This window comes from Trachurus japonicus, chromosome 15 (assembly GCF_045865225.1).
Source record: "Trachurus japonicus isolate A0001 chromosome 15, Traja_1.0".
In the NCBI taxonomy this organism is placed as follows: domain Eukaryota; kingdom Metazoa; phylum Chordata; class Actinopteri; order Carangiformes; family Carangidae; genus Trachurus; species Trachurus japonicus.
In genome coordinates this window covers 13,948,043-13,973,701 of record NC_140921.1, presented here as the reverse complement: position 1 = coordinate 13,973,701, position 25,659 = coordinate 13,948,043, and the positions used below count along the sequence as shown (strand labels likewise).

Here is a 25,659-nt window from a genome sequence, read left to right as displayed (position 1 = left end):
GACCTCTATCTGGAGTGATGTGAAGTGAGTTGAAAGGACGTCATCATGATAGGTTTTTTTTTCCCCCCCAGACTGTTCATGGTGGTAAAAATGATGCCACTAATGCTCTTTGCGTTCTTGTTTTGTTGTCTGATTGTGTCTTTTATGGATTTCATTGCAATGTTGACAAACTAATGCTAATAATAATCATTATAAACATAAAAAAACATTAGTTTTTAGGCATATAGAACATGATATAAATGTCAGCTTTTAGTAGTCTTGGATCACAGTCTTGGATCATATGAACTATGGAGGAAACTGTGATATCAGTACAGCAAAATCAATTTCTCCACCAGCAGCAGCCTCAGCAGACCAGAGAACATAATCCATGCAGTGCTGTGCTACACTACTTTAACATGGCACATGCTCAACTTTGACAGATAACATCGAATTCATGACTCCTCTGAAGAAAATGGAATTTCTAGGGAATGTAATGAACCACTCGCTAAGCTAGAAGTAGATGAGGCAGGATGTGGGACAATTACTTCACAGAAAGCTATGCAACACACATTGCAACACCTGGCTCATATCGAACATTTCTGATAAGACGATGGCAGATGGTGAAAACGTTCCCGTTCCCACAACTTCTTTTTTTGGAGTATAAATTGGATAAATGTGGTTTTGTTTTTAACACACAGTTGATAAATACCTCAGTCCCACTTTAGTGCAGACCTGCAGTTCAGTTTCATTTCAGCAGAGCTTGTGGTTTCATCATTAGCCTCTGATGTGCCATTGTGAAACATCCACACTGACTCCCACTCATCCAGAGTGAGTCATGACGACTAATGAAGAGAAAACTCTCCTGTAGTTTAACAGAACATTACGACCACGTACAAGTTTGACCAGTCTGGTGATATTCACCTCTAGTGAACATGATAGCTGTTCCTGTAACAATAAGAAGATGATACATGACCGAGTAAAGTCGCTGGTTGGTTGCACAATATTACTGACAAAATCATCAGCATTTCATAAAGAATAATATGTTATTAAAAACTATAAGAAATTAAGGATTTACAAAAAAATACAAAATCATGAGGAGCAGCGGTGATTATTTTCACTGGGACTTCAAAGACACCTAAAAAAAAATCGCTCAAGGCTATTGCATTAGCTGCCGCAATACCTTTTCATCTCTGCTGAAAAGGACAAGTGGTGAGCATCCAAACAGAGATTAAATTTAATTATTACAATGCTTGAGGGCTACTGTGTATAGTTAAAGTGAGAGTCTGCATGGTCAAAACATAGACCAACATGATGCAAGCAACCAAATGAAATAAAATGGACCATCCATGGACAGTGGGCCACTCTGCATCACAATTTAGTCTCAAACCCTAAATATGTTGCAGTAACTTAAACAGGCAGATGAACAGATGCTCTTCCTGTCGCTGATTTGAGCTGAGGATCCAGATGGCTACTTTTGTTAAACTTAATTCAATCGTGTGCTGCTAATAACACAAAGATGGGTGAACTATTTTCCCATTTTAACCCTCAGCACAGCTGCTGCGGCCTGTGAGGATCCTCTGGCAGACGTAAAGCTGCATCTGCTGATTTGTTTTTCAAAGTAATATCTCCAACCATTCATCACGGCGGCGCGTCAAAATCTAATCAATAAACGCGTTTCGTGTCTGAAATGTAGATGGGTTGGTTGGTTCTTCTGCCGCTGCTGTTTAAACTGCGCTGCTCCACATGCGCGCCCACCTCCCCCTGCCTCCCTCTCTCTTCTCTCCCCTCCCTCTGTTGCGCGCATGAGGGGGAGCTCAGTCAGATGGAGACTCCGGAAAGTCTCGCATTTCCGCGACAAAACCCAGGCGGCGTTTTCTTCTCTTTTTTTCTTTCTTTCGGGTTCAAAAAATGAACAGTGTCCATGCTGAGGATCCGTTCACTGATCGTTTGATTTCACTCGGAGTTTCACACACACAGACACCTGTCAGGTCGCTTTGAGCACTGCCGGTCAGCGTGGATCGTGAGGAGCGGCTGCAAGAGAGACGCCCGGGTTCAAACGACTCAACTGAGTGAGTATCTTTGCTTAGAAACATCATTAGTTACAGAAAGATTATAGGGAAAGGCTCTTTTGTTGTTGTTGTTTTTCTACAATTACTTACAAGTTATCCATTCTATAAGTTTAGTTTCTAATTCACCTCCTTATCACTAATCTAAAAGATAAAGTTGTGGCTATGTGTCTTCAAACTTGAGTAAAGCTGTGTGTGTGAAAAGACAGCTCTGCAGCAACACACAATAATAGTCTTAACTAAACCCGGCATTACAAACACAACATGCAAATGTTTTAAATGAGATTAAATAACACAACTGTGCTGTGTAGAGTCCCTCAAAGTAACACTGGTGGGTCCGAGTCTTGGCATTAAAGGAGTGAAGAGTTACGTTCGTTCTCTTGGTCAAATTTTCTCCCTCACTGAGCAGCTGCAGAATATCTCAGTGTCATGTCTCTGGGGGGTAAAAGACTCCACCAGCAGAGACCGAAGCACAGACAAGATGTGTTATGAGGCGAAGATAAACTGCCATAAACATTTGTATACGTGCTCCACAGGATCTTGCACATGTCTAGTACTGTAATTATTATTCTGTTTATTGTATCATAACAAACCGGAGAGCAAGTCTGTCAGCATCTAAGATTCCCTCGGCTAATTCCTTCCATTAAGCCTAAACGGTTTCTCTCATGCATCCCAGTAAACAAGCCATGAAGTGATTTGTGTTTTCTTTTTCCAGCTCGTTGCAGAGGTTTGGTTTGAAAGTCTGGGGTGAAAGCGTGTGATGTGTGAGATGTTTGTGTGCACGCACTGTCTCTGACATTTAGCTCATTTCCCTCCCGTGCCTTCCCCCCATTCTAGTCGGATAAAAAGGGGGCTGCAGAGTGGAGGTCCTGACAGGTATAGGCCAGTTGACCTTTGGGCGCTGAGTGGAGCTTCTAAATGACTAAAGTTGTATTTTATTGTTAATGAGGAGGAGGCAGTGTGTAAACTGTTGCACCTCTCCATGCCCCATACTGTACAGTAACTCTCCTGAACACACCCAGGACAACCCCCCCCACCCACCCTCACCCCCCACTCTGTCAGGCTGCAGCTGGTCTGGTCCATGGGCAGGAAGGTTTTAGGTTGCCCCGCAAGTTTGTGGAACAACTGTCTGGAGCTGCTGAGATGTCATAGCCATGCTTCTTTTGGCAGCGGCCGATGTTCGTAAAGGGTTAGGTAATGCTGAAAGTATGAGCGGGGAGAGGGAGAGCGAGAGAGCTGTACCATATCAGATTGTTTAGACTGGACTCTGGGGGTCCACCACAAATGGAAGAAAAGGATTCTGTAACAGAGAGCATTAGGAATGTGGGAGGATTGCATGATACTCAAGTGTTTTGGCGTAAGCTCCACGTTCTATTTCAAGAGTTGATTAGTTTTTAACCTGAGATGACAACGAGTCTCAGTAATGTGAGATTGGCTCTGTCTTTTTTCCAACTGTTTTTAGCGAGGCTGGTTCACCGTACTGTAAGCCAACTTTTAAACTTCGTCAATCATATTATAAAAGTATGTGAGTTTGTACTGTACTCACGTCATTTGACTCCCACTGGTTCAGAAACCAGGCTCAATCTCTACAGTAATAAAATGTTCTTCTAACACTTAAATAAAAATGTTACCGTTAATTACTGAAAGTAAATTTTGAATCTGTGCTCAATGATTTCACCTGCGAGTAAAAATAACAACTAATTAACCTGTAGCTGTGTATGTGCTGTTTCCCTGAGAGAGATCCAAGATGAATATTTTCTTTAATTCATTAAAACATTTATAATAATGTACTGTAGGATCAGGCAGTTCTCCAAGTGAATTGTAGGCATAGGAGTCACAAGCGACTCATACAGGAAGATGTCCTGTGTTCATTATGTTGATGACATAATTACAGTCTAATTAGAAAGGCTTAAAAAATAGAATAATGTTTTCACAAGTACGAACATATTCCTGTTACCTCTTGACAACCTTTTAGATGCATACTGAGCGTGTGAACAGCGTTTGGCTAACAAAAGTTAATAAAGAAACCCAACAAGTACCGTCAGGCTTCAGCACGTCGCGGGGCAATGTTTTCAGTGTCTGTATGTGAAAACGGGATCTAGTCTACAGTAGCAGGTCTCAACAAACAATAAAAAGCAGCGGCCGTTGAACAGAGCTGACAGGTTCTGTCTGTCTCCAAGTGATTTTGTTTCGACGTGATCAGACAATCCTGAAATTCCGGTTTCAGATGGGTTCACGGCGAACATCGAGCTTTGGTTGCTGACCGAAGCTCAGCCAAGCTTTCTTCACTTTCCTCCCACTGATTAGTCAAATCAGTGGGAAGAATCAGGTAGTGATGAGGCTGAGGGGTTTGCCTGCTAAGATGTAACTGGCAGGCTTTGCTACAGTATGATTCATCATGTCCTAGTGACTCCAAAGACGAAGTACATGTTGTTTCATTTCCATGTTGGAATGGTATCACAGTGTTATCGACAATAAATCATGTTAAACTATGCCCGTAATCACCAGTACATTAAAAGATTTGTTCAGTCTCGTCTTAAAGAGCTTTTTGATCCCAACATGATAATTTTACAATCATAGCTGAAGTGAAATAAACAAAACAATAAAATGAAAGGAAATAGAGTACACTAAAGGGTAATTTGTGGTCATAGCTTATTACTACTTTGGTTTTGCGTCTTTTGGTGAACATTGCACTCGCCAAGTTAATTGTTGAGATCTGGGATTAAAGTGTCAGATGAGGCAACAAACTCAAGCCGTCAGATGATCAAACAGACTTTAAACAAATCCCCAGATTAGTCCAACGTATTCTGGAAGATAAAGTAGGTGAGTTGAAGAATTATGACCCAAACCCACTGGTTTTAACACCCAAGCCAATTTACCAAGCCTCCTAAAATAGTGCTGGCCTGTGAGCTGATTTTGACATAGTGACCATACTTTTTAATTTTGTCCCACAACTAAAAAAAGCAGCAAAAAAATATGTACATTTCCCAAGAACCATGAACTCTCCTAATTGATTATCACAATGGGCAACTAACTTAGTCAATACAACGTTAGCCACTAGAAGCAGACAGTGTCCAAAAGTGGGAATATACCCAAGTTGTAAAAAGGGGAATGACCCTTTAAGCGACAGACACTGCTCTTCAGACCCGCCCATTCCTTAACCCTCACACCCCCTAAACGGTAGGGCAAACATTTCACATGTTTCCGCTCCTTATTAACATTTACATCGGTTTCAAAGTGCTGCTAAAGCAAACAACCAGCTGCTATAAGAAAAACATATGCATCCAAATATATACATGGATATGCATTCACAACTATGCAGTTTAACAGAGGACCACATCTGCACTCCAGATGTCCAGGTGGACTGTGGTGACCTGTGTGATCAAGAGAGACACCACTGTTAAACAAGAGGTTTAATATTTCTGGTGCTTTTCTTAGCATCCGTCTGTTTTGTTCAGGGTGTATTACTGCTTCAACAGCCTGCTTATTTCACCCATTAAGGAGTCGGATTCCTGTGAAGGCAAACATCACTCTCCAGTGACAGAAACTCAACCCGCTGATCTTTTCTCTTAGTGGGAATGAAGAAAGGAAAGGAAGGGGACTAGTCTAGCATGATGAGATGGATGAAGCCCACTTCCTGAGTTGTTTGCGCTCTCATGGAGCTTTTTTACGATTCCTGCCAAGATTTCATCCATAATCTCACTGTGAAATCGGCCAGAGAAAGAAAATAAAAGCTGATCTCTGAGTACCTCCCAGCGGGGAGCAGCTCGATTCAGTTTTACTTAAGGACACCAAATCAGGACATGGATGTACATTATCTCATGGCACATAAAAAGAAGGGGTCAAGAGATATTGCAGTATTATAGAGAGACACTCAACAGCTGCCACCATAAACAAGTGCTTGGAAAATATAAGGAAGAAACCTCTGATAACACCTGAACTGAGAGTTGGTGGCTGTCTTGACTGATCGGGCCGAGAGGAGAGAACTGGGAAAGAGAGAGAGCGAGACCAGGAACAGTTTGTGTTCATGTGCTGTCAGACTGGTTGCTATAATGGACATAATAACAGTGATACACAGCTGTAATAATGTTTTCACCAATAACAGCAATTCAACTTTTGATTTTTTGTTCATCCACAGAGAATAAGTTTTACTGTTACTTTACTATTACTGCAGTTGTTTGGTACTACCTCCATCTTTGTTTCTCTTCCCCATCGGCAGGGAGACTGTCTTATGTCCTTTTGTGGCATTGGTTTCTCTTGTGGCTCCTATTTCTGGGGAACTGGGATCCAGCCAAGTCCCAGTCACACACTGTGTACTGTACAAGGCCAGAATGTGTTTACATAGTTATAAACATGAAGACATGATTAAAACATGTTTCAGAGCAAGGTGAGAAAATGTGCCTGGATTGAGCGCCAAGTGTTAGAACTGATTGTCTCCCCTCTCTTTAGCTGATTTTGTGCTGACACTGATTCTCCTCGATGCGTTCGTCACATTTGTACAAGCTCTAGTTCATGCTAAGATTTCATAATGTCGACGCTTGACAGAGCTCTACATCTGCATACGGCGCGCAGCATTTTCTCCCTGGAAGAGCTCTGCAGGGATGCTGATTTTCATTTGCAGTGTAGTTGGTGTCATTGCAGCAGCGGCTGATTGGCATCATTTTGTCATGAAGGGTAGATAGAAGGGGATAAATGAGAGGGTGCAAGACAGGCAGATAGTGTGTAATGAGCATGCCTTTTCTGTGTATGTGGTGTAGGGAGTGTGGGGTTTTACACTCCCATGTAATAACCTGCACTCTATTCAACACCCCCAACAATTTCAATGAACAAATCAGGCAGATGCATAAAAGTCTTTTTATCTGAAGGAGGCAGGAATAGTTGGAAGCACAGAAAAGGTTATCAGGGCTGTACTTTAGAAGTCGTAATTGTTCATATATATCAGCAGCAAAAAAAAAAGGTTGAATTCTATATCGAACATAAAGCTGTTGAATCCTTGCAGCTGCTGCAAATTAAAAATAACAAGCTTTATGGTTTGCCCACGCAACGGCCACAAGCTACTGATATGCTGGACCTTTATCACAGCTGAGCACATTGTCATTACAAATCAGTAAACAACGTATTTCACAACAGCCTCTGTGTGGCTCAGTGGCCTCTACGCCGAGGGTAAAGACTCATTATCTCAAAGGTAACAAAAAACAAACGTTCTCATTAGCAGCTCTTCAAAATGACCTATTCGACAATGTTTGCTCAACAACTACTTATTAAACCTACTATGTACGTAATTAAGAAACGTCCATCATTGTGTGTGGTGGTTTGGTTCACAGGAACATCTCAATAACTACAGGATGGATTCTCCAGTAAATAATGTGTAGATATGTTTTTGTCACTTAAGAGGATGAATCTCTCTGATGTTGCTTATCTTCTGATTTATGTCTTGCACCAGTGAAGTGGTCATCTCGGAGATTTTCATTCAAATAAGTGAATTTTAAGTCTCTATTGCTAAATCATTGTTGCTCTGACTCACTGATTAAATTAGTACTAGCTTTGGTGCATATATTGACAGTGCCTAAAGGGTTAGTTCTTATGACTTTGATGACTTTTCCTCTTGCACAACCAGCGGGTCAAAAGTTTGACTTATTCAGTGAAATATCTCAACATTGACTACAGTACATGCATCCAAGTCTCCCAGATGGTGAATCCCAATAACGCTGGAGAGCCACCGACTTTCCCTTGAGTGTCTGTTTTAAGATAAGACGAAAGATCAAGTGATAAAGACATAAGGGTTCAAGTTCAACTGATTCATGAGGCGTAAAGAGACTTGTGTTTTCAAAACACTGAATACAACCTAAGGCATCATTTCAAATCGTAATGTTGTGGGTTAGGTTGGAGCAAACAAATCACACATTATGGTCAGACAGGAGAGCAAAACATCAAGTGGGATTTTCAAGTCAGTTAATTATATACAAAAACATCTTGCATCATTGACCTCATGTCATGTGTGGTGTTATAAACACAGAGTCAGTGAAATCAAATAGTTTTAGCCACTCAGCCTGAATAGATTCAATAAATTTGATAGGATCCTCCTTGTTAGCTCATTGAATATCTTGGGCAAATTTGATTTTGACCTGTCGATGGAGCAAGAGGATTACTCGGTGTCCAAAATGGATAAACACAAAATGGGAACACAGATGTGCTCTTTAAACTCTGTGGCAATCTGCCCATCAATTCCTGACATTTCCTTTCTACAAATGGGAAAACTTTGACTGTTAGTGCCACTACCAGAAAGGTAAAGAGATCCCTGAAAATATTAGCATTAATTCTCTGTGGCCCATGAATATCGAAGCCAGGACTAAATCTATCCAACAAGTGTTGTAATATCTTGATTAAGTCCAGAGTGTGGGATGGACCACTCAACTGTCAAAACATGAATGCTTCAGGGGTTTGGAATCACTGTAGAAAAGACAAGAAATAAAGGTGTGTTTGTTTTTCTTTTGAATGCAATGGACATAATAACTTGGTTCATAAAGTATGGTTCACAAAGCCAAATAATTCTTTTACAGATTACACACCCGCTTCTAGAAAGAATAGCTTTTATATCTCTTCACAATCCCACTAGAATTTTTGAACTTGCTGAATTTCAATTGCGTTGCTACAAGCTCTAGATGACGGATTTGTGTTTATGAACAATTTATGTTGCAGGTCTAATAGTGGGTATGGTAACCTTAGAGAATAGGGAGTAATACACAATATACAACACGCCAAGGATAAAGATAAAACCAGTACAGTAGTTGTATAGGATAAAAAACGAACAACGTATACTGGTGGTAGGGTATATTTTCAGTGTGGCTTATATTTACTGCACTGTATGAGGTGCTGGATGAAATTACATCATCAAGCTCCGGGTCTACAAGACTTCAGATAATCTGACAAACAACATTAGCCCAGCGCATTGCTACCAACAACATGAGTAATAACCCTTTCTGGCTGTAATACCAGATCAGTCTTGACATTTTGTGCACTTAGAGCAACAAAGGCGTGTAATGCAATGATTAATGCAGGTTTTTTCATTTTGAGTCAGCAGGATTTTTGATGGTGGGCTTTCACCTCAGTCAATCCCACCTGCTGTTTGCTCCCCACCACTGATCGATTTTTAGATCAAAGAGGTCTAAAGGCTGGCTTCTCTGCTCGTTCTCACACGGTTTTCCTCACCTCTGCTGCTTCGCTTCTCCACTTCGTGCTTTACCCTTGACTCTCACTGTCCTCTTTACGCTCTGTCACATTTCCAAATCTCTCTCTTCTTTCCCACTTTGAATTTTTGATCCAACCAGAGATTAATTTTTAATGGGAATAATAGATTAATAGTTACAGAGAAGAGAAGAGATAACAATTACCTGAAAGTAAAGATATGCAGAGGCACGAATAAAACGAGACCACAGAGCTCATATTCATTAATGTGAAGTTTCGCACATCATTAAAAATCATCTGAGCTACATCAAAATATGGAGGTACAAGAGATACAACACAAAGCCAGGAATCGGGGATAGTATCAGAGGCAGAATCATTTGCTAATAACTACCAGCTACTACTGTCACTGTCGTATTTGGCAAGTGTTGCTGTTGGCATTTTAAAAAGCCCACCTGCGTCTACTAATATTTCATTAATCGAGGCTCTTAACACCTCAAGAAGGATCAAGCGTAAGTTCTTCGGCCAATCCCACTGTCTACCCACGTAAGCTCGCAGATATTGCTGTGCATTCCTGATAAATCTGCAAGGGCTCAGCTGTCCCATTATGAAACCTGCAAGTGTGTGAGGGCTTTCATGTGGACTTTTCAAGCCCTTTGAGCGCACATCCAGCAAGTACCACGCACTAAAGCAGACGTTTCTGGTGGTGTAACCCAAAATCTATGGTGGTGTTGCTGCGTTCAGATGCGGACGACACGGGGGGAGGTTGTAGGAATCAAGAAGACATTGTGTTCGATTATTAGGATTATGACTTTTGAAAATGTGTTAAACATCTATAAAGTCGAGGGGTCGAAATAGAGAGGATGAAAAACAAAACAATGGTTAAACGCCGAGATATCCTGACTTTGACTCTCTATGATGTGTCAAGCTGCAAAAACACACACTACTCCTCTCATAATATAACCGTGTCTTTCATCATCCTGCTGCTTCTCTAACCCCAGCCCAATTTGTAACATGGGATCTGTGATAAAAATGTGAGTCAAAGCCCAGGTTGAGATAATCCTCACCCTGATCACTATGACATCAGGGTTATATTTCTCAGATTCCCTTTAGAGTGACACAAGATATGATTCAATTTTTTTTTTATTATTGGCTGGGCATTAAGTAATCCTCATAATGACTAAACTGAACTTTTATAATTACACTTCCCAGAAGCCTGTGAGTTTCATTACTTAGGGGGGTAAACAGAGGTGGTTCTCACTCACTGACTGTTGCCAATAACCTTTAAAAACTTCTTCCGTGACCTATGACGTCTAGTTGACAGCGTTGGCCAATGAATCTAATGTCAGTAACAACTACTGTAGTCTACAGAACAGGCCTGCCCTACAGTTATGGTGGCAACCTGCCAGTCACTTCTCCAGCTGGCTACACTGTCTGTGCAATATTTGAATGGTTGTGAGCTGCTTTGAGTTTCTCTTTTTGATGTTAGTTAAGCTGACTGAGTTGGATGGGGTTTTTTTTTTAGTTATTGAATTGGCACCTTAATGATCCAAGTGTGAACATACCGAGTCACATAATTTGTATTTGCGGCTTCACTTTAACAGGCCCCCTGTTGAGCAAGAAGCAAGAAAGAAAACACAGTAAAATTAGAAAACGCTGCATGATGAAGTTCGCTGGAACTGGAGCAGAATTTCATTTCCTGATCCAGTGGGACCATAAAATCTTACAAACTCTGCGACAAAAGAAAAATAAATATCTTACAGGCCGAGGACACGTTTTAAAAAGCATTTTACACTTTGATTTCTGGAATTTACTACCACTGGACCCTTGAAATAATAAAGCTACTTTCTTATTATTCATGTGGCGTGCAAAGAAAACAGCTTGCCACACTGCGTGTCCACCTGCATCAATACCACCTAACGTGGTTCTCACTGTGAAAAACCTTGATGTTGAGAATTGTATTTTCAGGTTAACAAAATAAAGCTCTCAGCAGGCTCGTACCTCACAGAGAATAATTGTGTATTTATAGTTTTGAATTACAGAGTAACTATTATGCTGACCTTGAAAGTCTTTTAGTAGAGCTTGTCTTTGCATGTGCTATATATCCCTCATCATAAGGCCAGGGCTCTCCATACAACAGACCACACACACTCTGCAGCCGACCTCAAACGTCTTATAATTGACTCATGCTATAGAGGGGAGTACAGTCTGAAATTCAAATACTGATGCTTCATAGGGGAAATAAAGCTCCCTTAAATACCCTAATATTAAAAATGTGCATACCACCTTTCTTGGAATTATGGGAGATGACTAAAATACTTCAAAGGAAACTACGCTGCTGCACTTTTGGTGCAAAGAAAACAACACACACACACACACACACACACACACACACACACACACACACACACACACACACACACACACACACAAAAAAGTCATGTGCCATGTTTTAACAACTGTTTCTGATTTATAGGAGGGCCCGCTAAGGACTGGGGAGCATGTAAGAAATGAAGACAAATGATGACCTGCAGATTAAAAACTGTAATAAATGGCCACATCAGGACACACAACCGCCTGTAGGTGAAACCTGAATCTTTTTTTCTTCTTTTTTTCTGAGAGAATAATTTCTCAGCACCTCGTTCTACATGCCCGTTCTGCCTCTATGTCAGTATGTCACTATCGGACTGCAAATATGGGAGCAATACCCAAAGGGACCACAATTGCAGCCTCCACGGCTTGCCCGGGCCTGGGAGTTATGGGAAAAGGCCTGTTAGGACATTTTTTGATTTCAGGCACACAAGCATGCCTGAAAACCTGGACTCCAAATGGGCTCCCCTACCTTCGCTGGCTAACCTGCGGAGCATCTCAAAAATTAGACTCGTCAGCTTCCTCCTGGGATTGACGCTGACGTTCCTCATCATGGCCTCCTACATCCTGCCGTGGGACAAGAAGGGACTTTTGTTCACCCCAGCACCCTATCAGCTCAGACCCGTGGTCATCCCAACGAACACAGCAACGGCTGACGTTTCCAATGAAAAGACTTTAATAGACATGAAACTGCTGGTGAAGATCATCAGCTCCAAACTGGATTATACACCCAGGACGGTGCCCGATGAAAAGGTCGTCATTGAAACAGACCCGCATGTAAGTCTGACTCATATTTGCTGTTGACCAACTATGGAAAAACCTGTTTTTGTTAAAGTTTCAGTCTGCGATGACACAATGTTTTCACCCAACATAACAAAAACATATTGGCAAATGACTCAGAGGCTACACTGAAAACTGTTAATAAGTGGCCAGTATGTGATTCCTTTATTTTTGTGAGAATACATGTGAGTTGCAGGAGACTGACAGTGACAAAACACTTTTACAATCAACCCTGCAGCAAGTGCTTGTTTGCTGAAGCTCATAATGATCAGTGTCGAGTCTGTCAGAGGTGTTGATTCAACGTCATGGTTTTAGAGCCAAAGGTTGTAGAGCTGTTAAGTAAACATCAGATTATATGCCACAAGTGTTGCTAGGGGTCCGCTGACTGCTGTTACTATGTGCTAATGAGCTGTAATTCTCCAGCCATCGGTGCATGTTCACATCATACTTTTCTTCTTTACTTTACATCATTTCCCAGTGTTTATGGAAAGGGCATCATTAATTCTGGCAGCTACACTGTAAATCACAATCGCACAGAGCAGCAACACATGTGAGGAAGTAAGATGAATACCAATTAGTGGGGTGTGTCAGCGCAGGCCTTGCAATGTGACTATCTAACTCGGCTTTTTGAAGCAACATAAAGAAACTCACAGTTGCACAAACAAGCTAAAATTGTGACGATTGCAAAGTCATGCCATGTGGCTCTACATTATGGGGGTTTTTTGATCATTTTTATGGCATGAGAAGCCGTAACTGCTGTCATACAGCATGAAGCCACATGAACTGAAGGTGAAAACAGCTGCTGCTGCCAGCCACCTGCTGCTACCACCCACCTCTCAAGCCCACAGATACTAAAGGTGAACAATGTTGAGGGGCCTCCTCCGGCAGCTGCAAGCTTCACATGAATGACAAATGTTACCTCTGGTCTGATTCAACAGACATGAAACAATGTGTCTCCAAATCGTGATTTACCAACAGACCACACTGTATTAGACAGTATTTCTGTTATTTTGGAGTCCTCCAACCTAAACATTTTTGTAACGACCACAAAGGTCATTTTTCTAACCTCTCACATACGATGCATATTAAGCGTTTCCCCAAACAAAACATGGTTGTCATGGCTACCATAATAAAGACACCACTGTGCTAGCGTAGCGACTGTCATCATTGGGTTTAGGCACAAAAAAGCACTTGGTTAACAACAGACAAAGGTCATACAGTAAGTTCAGTTAAAATAAGTAGTGTAGTCTACTTTCTCAACATCTGACAAATTTTAGTTTGTCATGGCTACAAGAATAATGACATGAACGCTTTATTAAAGACTCCTGCATAAACAAAGCTATCACTAGGCTCATATGGGAATCAAACCCCACTCTCCTGCATAGAAGTCTTTGTCACTCTTTATACTACGTCATCACACATCTGGCCTAATCACCACAGCCAGTAGATGTTGCCTTCAAACAAAACGTAACTATGCGTCATAATAATCCGATGAATAAATGGCCTATGGGCTTTTGTTATTTCTACTCTCATTTTGACCATGCTCTGTTTTGCTAATTTTGTCGCCTTCCCCTCTGCAGTTGTTCTCTGCGATCCCTCGCCACTTCCTGCCCGGCATCAAGAGCCCTTGCTGGTACAAGGAGTTCTCTGGTGAACTGGGCATGGATCCGTACAAGAGGAACCTCTTTACTCTGCGCTCAAAGAGCTTTAAGACTGTGTGTGATCACCTGAGGACCGACTTCCAGCAGCACTTGTACCACAGGGACGGCAAGCAGTTTCGTCTGCGCTGCTTGCCGTACTTCTACATCATCGGCCAACCAAAGTGCGGCACGACTGACTTGTTTCACAGACTGCTGCTGCATCCAGAGCTCAAGTTCAACACCATGAAGGAGCCACACTGGTGGACCAGGAAACGCTTCGGTAAGTCATCAGGAGATGTGTTCGATAAGTTTGCCTTGATTCTTTTTTTAGTTAAAGTGTTATTAGAGTTGATTGATGACCGATTAATAGTTACAAAAGAAAGGACAAACATAGCAACGACTGTTCAATGTAGCTACTTATTAAAGTTCAATACCATCTTTACCCCCCTCTCGAGTGCAGGAAATGTGGTCAGCATGAGGTTAATGGTCAAACAGCGGGGGACTCAGGTAGTCACTGCTTCTGTCCAAGAAGTATAGCAACAATAACCATGGCAACCCTCCCATAAAACCACAATTTGTTGTTTCACTGTTCTACTTTCTCTAAACAAATGAGATGCACTGCAACGTGTTAAATATTGAGCCTTAGCTGCAAGCCTCCCAGGAATGACAGAAGTTACCTCAGAAAGTGGAAAATATGTGAAATTATGTGTTGGATGTGTTCTTTGGAGGTGCTGGCAGGCGAAATTTGTCATCCTTGGACAGAACCAGGCCATCTCTTTCCCTGTTTCCAGTCTTTATGCTAAGCTAAGCTAACCATACGGACAGATAGTGGTATCAATTTTCTCATCTACCTCTTGGCAAGACATTTAATATGCAAATTACCCAAGAAATCTGATGTCTCCCATTTTAACACGGTAAAAAACACTTGATGACCTTTTCGTGTCCTTTTTCCTTCCCCCTGCCTCTGATTTGGATAACAGTCTTGTCTTTTCAATGTCAGTTTTGTGTTTTGTTTTCTTACTATTTTCCACACAAGGTTCAAAACATAAAATTCTGACTCAGGATTCACAAGCAAAATTAAACACATAATTTATCATAGGAAATTCCAATTCAGCAGTATAAAAATGCAAGCTAAAATAAGGTTAAGCTAAAGTACTACCACGGGCTATAACCGAGGACCTTCTGCAGCTGCTTAGTGATAAAAGGCTCCATTAATTCTCTTCCCTGGAGGGCTTTTACTGTGAGTTGCCTGCAGGAAGTGCTGCATATTTACACATAATCTAAGGGCACTCTTGTACATTTTATAACGTATTGTATAACTTTTGTATGTGTCTGTTGTTGGCCTGTTTGTCTCTCCGCAAAACAGTCAAATTCTCATGAATCTGCAGTTAGACTTGACCAGAACAGTGACTTAAGCTTGTAATATTTTCCTTTTTTTGAAATCTAAAGCTTATACAATCTATTAATCTACTTTTATGGTGAGGAAGTCTATAAATGATATAATGAAATGCTATTCTCCATGTAGGTTATATCCGTTTCAAAGATGGCTTCCAGGAAAGTTTTCCTGTGGAAGATTACCTGGATCTGTTTGACTTGGCAGCCAGAAACATTCAAGCAGGATTTAGTGGAAATTCATCTGGAGACCACAGCGCACTCCAGCTCATAACAGGTGAACACATGTCAAAGTGTTTGTGCGTGGGTGGGTATGATTTGGTATTGTTAGCGCCCATTGTGCATCGGATGGAAGAATCTCTTTTGCCTTTGTAGTTTTCATTTGTTGTTTTGTGAGGACCTTTGAACATCCAGACAATTGGATCCTGAGCATGATTCAAATTGCGGGTCTACTTTGTCTTCTTTTTCCTTTATTGTCAGGCTTTGCTCATTTTGAGGCTGACCTCAGTCTCACGGCTGCGCTCATGTGAAGAGCCGGAGGGAAATACCATTCTCATTATTCTAGATATTATTGTAAGAGAACAAGCGCCTTTAGAAGTGCACAGAGAAGCTCACAGGCCTTTGGGTGGTGTTGTACATCTGTAATTATAAATGTGGTTGGATGAAAGCTTTGCTCACCTGGGCCAAACTCAGTGGAAACAGTGGGGGATGGCCACTAATGAACATTTTAAATTCACAGAATGAAGCAGTATTGATCTTTTGAAGGCCAATCTTTAATATTAACTTGGTTCCAAAGGCGATTTTATTTGCTTTTGTGAAGTTTTGCAGTCAGGATGACTCTTTTTGATTGGCTTTGTTTGCTGAAGTGGAAAAAAAACTGAGTTGGATTTTGCATGGGAACTGATAATAAATTACCCAATTAATTTTTAAAAACTGAACTGTTGCAAAGCTGCTCAGGCGTGGATTTGCAAAGCACAACGTTCCCTGGTAAGCAGTGTTTATACTGTAACATCTGAAATTCTGCTCACCTTTGCCACATTATGTGTGCGTGTCTGTTCTACTTGCTGCATTTTTAATGAACTCCTGTTACCCAAGGTGATGCCAAGACTGTCAATGTCTTGACAGGTGAAGCCAGCGCATCCACTATGTGGGACAACCAGGCCTGGAGCTATGTCCATGGAGACAGGGAGGATACAGAGCCCCCGTTCCTGGCACAAGACTTCATCCACTCAGTTCAGCCGAGTGCAAAAATCATCATCATGCTCAGAGACCCAGCAGAGAGGTAGAGAAATCCATCTTCACATCTGTGTTTATGGATACAGATGCGATTTTCAGCGGTGACACAATTTCAACAATGCTTCAGATTGCTTCTAAAGGGGTTTTCCAGTAATTTATCATTGTTAAAAAAAACACATTTATTTTACATCAGAGCTCCTGTTGCTCATCCAGAAACAGGTCATTTCATCTGTGCAACTGGCTCACAGCTCCGTCTCACTCCGTTTCCAGGCTTTACTCTGACTACCTGTACTTCAAGATGGCCAACAAATCAGCAGAGGACTTCCATATCAAGGTCGTGGAGTCCGTGCAGTTGTTCCAGTCTTGCCTGTCTGAGAGGTCACTTCGTTCGTGTGTCTACAACACCAGCCTCTCCAACGCCATGCCGGTCAGCTGAGATGATGTTCTCACTCTTAACTGTCTGAATCATATTTAATCATGCCTCACAGCAAGCAAACACCTCACGTTACTTTCTATCTGTCCTGCAAGTGGCTGTAAATGCAAAAGCACTGAATTGTTTCCTATGAAGTGCAGGGAAGTCATGTCAGGCCCTTTAGCATATATCCTACTGTATATCAGGCAGATGCTCAGTCAGGAATATAATTAGGCATGAGCTCTGTCAGTTGGTCACGACTAATCATAACCTGTAGGTGACAGCACTGTTATCTGAGGAGATTAACTCCAGTAAAAGCAGCAATCGGCTCAGCCCGCTGCCCGAAACGACAAACAGATCCAACAAAAACATCCAGAAAAACAACCCGAGGGTGTTTGTTTACATGCCTCTTCTGTTCTGTGCCACTCACAGCAGTACTGTGCTGGGGCGCCCTCTTGAGGACTAACTGTGCCTGTGCACCTAGATTAAATTATCACATGCAATTTTTGCTGTTCAACTTCATGAAGTTGTCTCTAAAAAATACCTTTACATGATCAATTTCAGATGTTTTTTTCTACCAATAAGAAAAGTAAAGTCACTGTTTCCATTAATTGATTCAGCAGTAATTTCCATAGAAATAATTTGGTCTCTGCCCCTTGTGTTTTTGTCCTATTCTTTAATGTTACTTTAAAAGCTCATAAATCCAGTATTGATTGCAGAACTCTTTTATAGATGTGATTAAGGCCCTTTTAAACACAGTTCAACCTATTAAATCTATTTAATTGACTGTCAACAACTCCTGTGAGAATGAACTAAACCAACACAGAGTTTTCCTATTTTCTAAATAGCCGCTGTAGTTTTCCACAAATATTAGTATATTGTGCATTTGTCCACTAAAATCCAGTTTCCAGGATATGCTTTTTGTATTTGGGCAACAGTGGAGGTCTCAGTCATGGAGGCTTAAGCAGACCAGACCTTGTATACACAGTACTTGTCAGTAGATGGGTTCATTGATGTTTTGTTTTTTTCTTGTGTTTTCAGTGGATTTGTTGACAATAAAAAAGGATTCGCCAGCTTTATCCATCAAAGTTCAACTACATGTGTTGTTTACCTGATTTTGTCTACCGCCTGTTTGTCTGCTATTGACTTCTCCGGTGTTGATTTTTTCGCCACAGGTGAGGCTAAATTTGGGGATGTACATCGTCTTCTTACTGGACTGGCTGACAGTTTTCCAGAGGGAGCAGATTCTAGTTCTTCGACTTGAAGACTACGCAGCCAATCTTAAAGTTACAATCAAGAAAGTTTTTGATTTTTTGACTGTAGGTAGGTATCCAAAATGCGACAGTAACATGAGCAACAGTTACATACTTTGTCCATATTTTTAAACATAAGATAAGAAACATCATGTCTTCCTTGTTCCATGTTTCTGTATATTTTTTAAGGATTTAAATCAGCTTGTGTCCCACTTCCCTGCAGGTCCTCTGTCAGAGCAGAAGGAGGCAGCAGTGACTAAACGGCCCATGTCTAACACCCGGCGAGTGGCAGACAGGAACCTGGGTCCGATGCTTCCAGGCACCAGAGACCTTCTCAGGAAATTTCACCAGCCTTTCAACCATAAACTTGCTAGTGTGCTGGACAACAAGGCCTTTCTCTGGAGTAACACCTGACAGGGTCAACATGGATCAAAAGTGGACGGACATGAATAAACAACCAGAGCAAGAAGCTAAACCAGGGATACTTATTGACAGAAATGAATCTACAGTGGAAAAAACACAGGTCTATAGTTGTATATGGAGTTATATGATGTGTGTGGGCTGTTTGTGTGTATGGGATTTGTGATATTTATTTGCTTTTGAGAGAATGTCAGTGACTTATCAAAGTTGATAATAAAATATACTGAATTTGTGTTTTAATTTGGTGACTTTATAATGTTAAAAAAACATTTTTCCTTCCATAAGAATCCATAAAACACAGTGTTATTAATGTTATCACAGTGTTTTACGGGCAAGTTTAATTGGGGATACAAAGTATTTCCTCCTCCTTCCGGGCACCCGTCCAGCTGGTGTTGTAGATGGGCTACTAGTACTGTCAAAAGCTGGTGGTAGTCACAGTGTTAGTGCCAGCACATTCAGACTTTATAGTACAGTGTCGTAAATCATCACCAGCAAAAGAAAAAAAGCTGCCAAGTTCAGTAATTACTGTGTTCCTATTCTGATATTATAAAATATGCCTCAATTTTAGTTCACTTAGTTATGACTCATGTTCACTGTGAGGAAATAATTCAGCTCTCAGGCGGTGTGCAGGTGCAGTGTCTCCACCTTGTGGTTTTATTGCATACAGATTATTAAGGAGGAGGAGTAGATCTAACATACTAGACTGTGGTGGATGACAGACAATTCAGACATGATGTTTTTGTTCAGGGATTAGTCACAAGAGGGCACTAAAACTCACATAATGACACAGGTAGTTCAGCATCATAAGACTCAGCTTGTTCCACAGGTTTGCTGCTTTGTGTGGTTATTCAGTGTTAAATACAGGATACAATCCAAGTTCAAATGAAATGTTTTCCTTTCCAAGTTACGGGGCTAGGATTAAAGGCTAAAGCGTCGGGTACAACTTTGTATTTGCTTGATGCTTGTGTGGCACAATTAACCAAACATAACCAAAGCCGAAGAACAACATCCAGGGAGGTGAGGGTGTTATATCAACAGACCTGACGAACTCAAGCTCTCTGATGAACCGACTCCACCCTCCAGGCTTCAGACTAAACAACACAATCAATTTTCTGCAGATAAATAGTAATTTTATGTATTTGCAGTCGGTGACAAATATTTACACAGAAAATTACAATAACTAATTTCAAAGACTGCAATGCAAATACACCCCTCTGGTGTAGGTACACATCCCATTATGTTTTTTAATACATATTTGAAATGTTCACAGATGAAGATTGTATGAATAACAATTGTATTCAGGCAACCTGAAACAACAAACAAGGCAGAAATTTCTGTTGTTACTACTGAATGCAAAACAAACAATGACATTTTTTGGCCTCCACCCAGAGTTTCTGGGTGGAGGCCAAAATTTTTTTACCTTTTTTAGTTTACCTTTTTCTTTGTTTAATTTGACATGACATTGCCAGATGTTATTTTATGTAAGTGCTGTTGATGCTTTTAAAATACTGTTACGTTGTCATTTGCAGGGAAATTGTAATTTGCTTGATTATTTTTAAGTGCAGATCTGAGAAAATGCTGATTAAATAAAACTATTTTATTGTCGTCAACAGTTTTCTGTCTGTATCTACTGTAGTTTAGTGAACTGCCTTTGCAATTCTGGTCTTTGAGGGCTAATTTGCTTTTAGTTTAAATAAAATTACTATTGCACTATGTTGCATTAGAGCTTTGCTTATTTAATCAGTAGCTTTACAAGGACCAGTTGCTTATGTAAACATTTTTCTACAGTTGTTTCATTATTCACCGTCACACAAGAAAATGACTCCTCAATCTGTGCCTCAATCAATGGCTCGACTACCCATTAATTCCAGTCAAATTGCAAGAGACTTCCTCCTTTTGTCACTGTCAACATGCACCAGGAAAGAAAACCACAGATCAGAGATTGAGGAGGGCCTGTTGAAGAGAAGCACCTTGCTTAGCGCTATGATTATGTGCATTTACAATGTGATTGGTCTCATGGATGACAACGGTCTCGGGAGCCACGGGGCGGAAGCGATGCTGCTTTGTTCAGAGAAGGTGGTCAGGCACGGCTGATTGCCCTCTTCATGCGATATTGATGGTAATCCTCTCCAGGACTTTCAAAGGCACAAGAAACCAATACGGCGTCTTTTGACATTCCTTCATTTTGTCAAGGACACGAGACGTCTGATTGTGTGCACGCAAGACATCAGAAAATGCACACGACACGGGCGAGTGTGAGTGTGGATGTGCACTATTTTAGGAGCTAAGATGAAGTGAGAGTCAACTGAGCAACTATGCCTTTTGCTTGCATCATCCTCTTTCACACCCAGTTTCACAGTTTCAACATTCACACCTGAACTGACGATAAAAACCATCATCATCATCTACTGTCCACTGAGCATCTTTACTACAGCAGTCTGATCCAACTATGGGACCGTTACTGACGGTGAAAGGACAGCTCTTTATTACCAGGACCTTGTGAGCCTAGCAACATAAAGCAGGATACAGAATAGATTTAGAAATTAGATTTACAGGAGATAAGATATTTTCGATTTGGCACACTCATACAACCTCACAAGTCCAGTCTAAGATAAAAGGAAATAAAAGTGAGATGGAGACATTTCTGGTGAAGGCTGTTTGAAATGACATGTTGTAAAATAAAATGAAAATGTGTTTCACTTGGCAAATTTCCAAGTTCTCTATTGGTCTCCATAAGGATGATGCACTGGAAATCCTAAATACAGCTTTGTAATCTACATTTTTTATGTTGTAGTTTAGTATCTAATCCTAGAGCTGAGAAGTTTCTGTCTGCTTTGGTTCGTTTTTATTTTCTGACTACATGTACAATGGCAAGTAGTGGGAGGGTTGTGATTCATGCACAGTTATGAAAAGAATATGATAAGGTACAATTAGCTATAGCCTGGTTTGTGAAAAATGAAGCGTTCAGTATCAGTGTTATTTCTATATTTTGTGATTATACCAATTCCTTTTAGCCATTTAAAACATTTTCATGAATTCACTATATATTTACTGATAAACTCACTGATGTTTACTATCTCTACCTGACAGTCCAGCCCAGCCCATGAGACCCGTTTTGATTTTTTAGTAAGTTAAAAAAAAAAAAAAAAAGCTTTATGTGATTAACTTTTTTTTTCTACACACATTGTATGTCTTGATCGCGCATCTGATTTTCTGCTTTGAAATTGTGCTGCTTGGTTTCGTGTGGCACTTGAACAGCTCATCTGTGATGAATTGAGGTAAATTAGGCATGTTGGGGAGGAAAAAGGCAATTGAAGCTTTGGAGCATCCTCAACTCATTGATGAGTGAATCAATGGAGGACACAATGGATAAAAATCATTATCCTAGACCTGGAGATGCTAAAAGCTGCTGAAGGAATGACGTAATGGAAGAAAGGAAGAGAGGATATTATTAGAGTAATGCTGTTCATCCTTGATATTCTGAATACTGGTTTTATATGGAGCTATGGGCTCATTTATTTTTTTCCAAACTCAAGTGCAAATTTTGATTTGTTTTCATTTTAGTTGCTCTTTTGTTGTGACCACTTCAGATATAAGGCTGACCTGAAAGCAGGGAAACATACTGCTAGGAGACTTGTTGTCACTGTGAAATTTCTAGACACTCCAGAAAGCCAGTGCTCCTGGCCAAGTAATCATCCAAGTAATAGGTGAACTTTATACCTGGAGACAGTATTAATAACCGTGGAGCTACATCAGCGCTGAGTGAAAAAATAACCCACTTTTGGCACATTTGTTTTGTGTAGACAGCTCGTTGGAACAAGTCAAGCTGTTAACTTTTGCACCTGAATTTTCTGTTACTGGAGTGTGTTCTGTTTATTGTTCACTGCAAAATGATAGTAAGTAACAAAGTTTTGAAAAATCCACAGTTTGTTGATAATAAAAATGATTTTAAAATAGTAGGCATTGAGGTAAAGCATATTTATGTCCTCCGTCATGCATCTATGACTTTGCTGAAACCAGCTGTACTGAGAACAGCAAATTGCCCACATGTGGCACAGCAGTGATTCAGACAGTACTCAGCCCAATTAATCCAATTATTACATGACGTCTCGCCTCTACTTTTATCAGAGAATCAGACCCGTTTCTGAATCATAATTTTAACGTCACGTTTTTTAACACTCATATATATAATTTGTTGAAAAGCTCAATGATTACGACTTACTATTATAATACGTCCTCTGTCATCACGTGGATTCTTAAAAGACAGATTTGAGGTCTTAATGATTTAATTGAAATACGCACGAAAGACAGTTACTGGTCATAGATGTGTCATTATGTGGAATATTCTACTTTTCCAATGTTAAAGAAAACATCACTCTGTGAGAAGAGAAGAAAATACAGGATCAGGATCTTTTTGCCAGCTCTTAGAGTTGAAGCACTGGCCAGATAGTTGGCAGATGCAACTAAAAAACAATAGTTAAAAAAAAAAAAGTCTAAAAAAGCACAAGACACTCTAGACTAACACAACATTTAGGACACCTCACCACCACAGTTGCCTTTATTAAGTCCATCTCAAACTCAAACACTAACCCCACAACTCTCACCAGGCGAACGAGGCCTGAAGGAAAAAAAAAACTGAATAAAACAGACTTTGTATTGTGCTATTCTATTGATTTTTGGACAATAAGGCCCATATCCATGAAAATATAAAGATTCCCCTCAGGTGGAAATCACAGCACCAAGACATGAATTGATGATGTTCTCAGGCAACATTTTTTATATGTAATGGTCCACTGATACTGTGTTAATGACTGACTGCAGAGGCTCAGTTCAGTCAATAAAATATATGTCCAACTCAACAAGCTGCGGCCTGCTGGTGGTCAGTCATTATAAATGAATGCTATCCAGCCCCACACGGTTTGAACTTACATAACTTTGGATTACATCTTTATCTAAAAAGATATCAGGATGAATATATAAAACTTTCTATAAGACACAGAGGATGTTTCACTTTGATGTAATAACGCACCTTATAAAAAATTTGATTTCATTTGAGCATTTCATGAAAAACTATAACAAGCTGATAGACAGTACATTTGAGACATTGTCAGACAGAGTGAAGGAATGCACTTAAGAGCAATCAAACGACGAAAACTGTGCATGAAGCAATAACCACGTACAAAAGATTTTAGTTTGAATCCAATGAATGAGGCTGAGACTTGAGAAACATTACAATTGAAGAAAACACAAACAAAAGCATAAAATATGTGTAATGCTTTGGGGATGTTTTCATCTTTCATTTACACAGCACAGAACACAAACATCAAACACTCTGGTAAACTAGCTATGTGTTGCAGTCGAGACAGATGTTTCCTCGTGACCACCCACCAGCAACGACAGCAACAGTCGGCTACATCCAAAGGCTTTGCGTCTCCTTCAACGCTTGCGGAGTAAAAGAATGATAGAGATAAATCTCTGTGTACTGGGCCTGAGCACAGGCAATCAGTCATGGTTGAACTGTGCTATGACTTCAATTTCAGATAGAGGAAACTCATCCTGCCATCTCATTTGATTGCACAATAGAAAGGCCAACTGCGCTGGAACTCAAGTTTATTTCTACTTTTTGTGAATGATTTTTTTCCATGTCAGTGTTGCAAAGAAAACTGACACATGCAACACAATGCAGGACAATGTAGTGTATTCAAAGCCCTCACATCTAGGACTGTGCAAAGGCTGCAAAAATGAGCCAGTGCTTCAAGTTAGAAAAGCTGTGCATGCAACAAAACAAAGATTTGACACAATACATACCAACATAATTTACAGAAAACCTGTTGAATTATAGATTATATTATAGTTAATTGTATTATAATTTAATACCCTACTGATGAAGGACGCCCATGAAGGAGTTTTGCATTTTGAGGGATGCAGTTTTCTGCTGAAAGGAGTGGTCGACTGAAACACTGTCAGTAACAGATTATATACAGCTGAACTGAAGCTTTATCAATCAGGGTGGATGCAGAAACATGTCACTCAAGGAGGGCAGATAAATGCAGTTATTTGATGCCATCAGAGGGTTGAACAGACTCAGAACAGCGTAACTGACAGTCTGGTATTCAGAAGTAATTAGTGCTAGTGGGGACACTCATGCAAGTAGTTCTGGTTGGGTTTTAACAATGTTTCCCCAGTCAGCTAGTTATCAGGTGTATGTATCAATATCAAACATCATCTTTTAAATGTGATAATGTGTTATAATGTGATTCAGACTGGTATGACATGGATCTTTTCGTAGCAGTTTCACCTTCATTAATGGCACTTATAAAATGAATTTATCCCATTTCATTGCAATGACAACCCCTAACCTCAGAAAACATTTATATAAAGTCATATACAGTATTAACAACCTCTTTGTCTTGTTAAAAGAACCCTATATATAAAAAATACAAACTGTATGTTGTCTTTTTCTTACCCCAAGTACATCAGATCAGGTTGAATTTCTCCCTAACACATACTGTACTGTACTAGCATACATATCTTTATCTCTCTCGCTCCTTATTAGTGTGAGATGTTGCCAGCACACCAGGAGAAATGAATGAGGGGCCTCTGTAGTCTACAGCAGGTAATGATGTTTCGCCTATGTCAGGTTTAATGTCATGCCAGCCCCATTATTCCCTGAGCTTTTCAACTCCCTGTATACATCCACACAAACATGCACACACATTCACACATGTCCGCTAATGACGGTCCACCACTGTCACTGATGATGGTGCTTGTATTTACTGAGCAAGTGTGTTACATCTACATACACATCCACACACACACTTACAGTAATACTCTATAAGCTATTACTGTTCACGTCTTTAATTATATAAATGCACTACGTTCCATTTTCACAGCAGCTATGATGCAGAATGAATTATACAGTGACAATT

At 40.4% G+C, this 25,659-nt stretch overlaps 1 protein-coding gene and 1 long non-coding RNA gene across 2 annotated transcripts in view; one reads left to right on the top strand and one right to left on the bottom strand.

Moving 5' to 3' along the window:
* LOC146973336 (uncharacterized) overlaps positions 1–25,659 on the bottom strand; it is a 93,703-nt gene that overhangs the window by 62,135 nt on the left and 5,909 nt on the right. The window lies entirely within an intron of this gene.
* Positions 1,796–20,082, top strand: LOC146973337 (carbohydrate sulfotransferase 15-like). The gene is made up of 8 exons (XM_085799799.1): positions 1,796–2,048; positions 11,704–12,374; positions 13,958–14,297; positions 15,543–15,686; positions 16,535–16,691; positions 16,916–17,072; positions 18,233–18,380; positions 18,534–20,082. The coding sequence occupies exons 2-8, from the start codon at positions 11,901–11,903 to the stop codon at positions 18,722–18,724; spliced, it is 1,611 nt and encodes a 536-aa protein (XP_085655925.1). The 5' UTR covers positions 1,796–2,048; positions 11,704–11,900; the 3' UTR covers positions 18,725–20,082.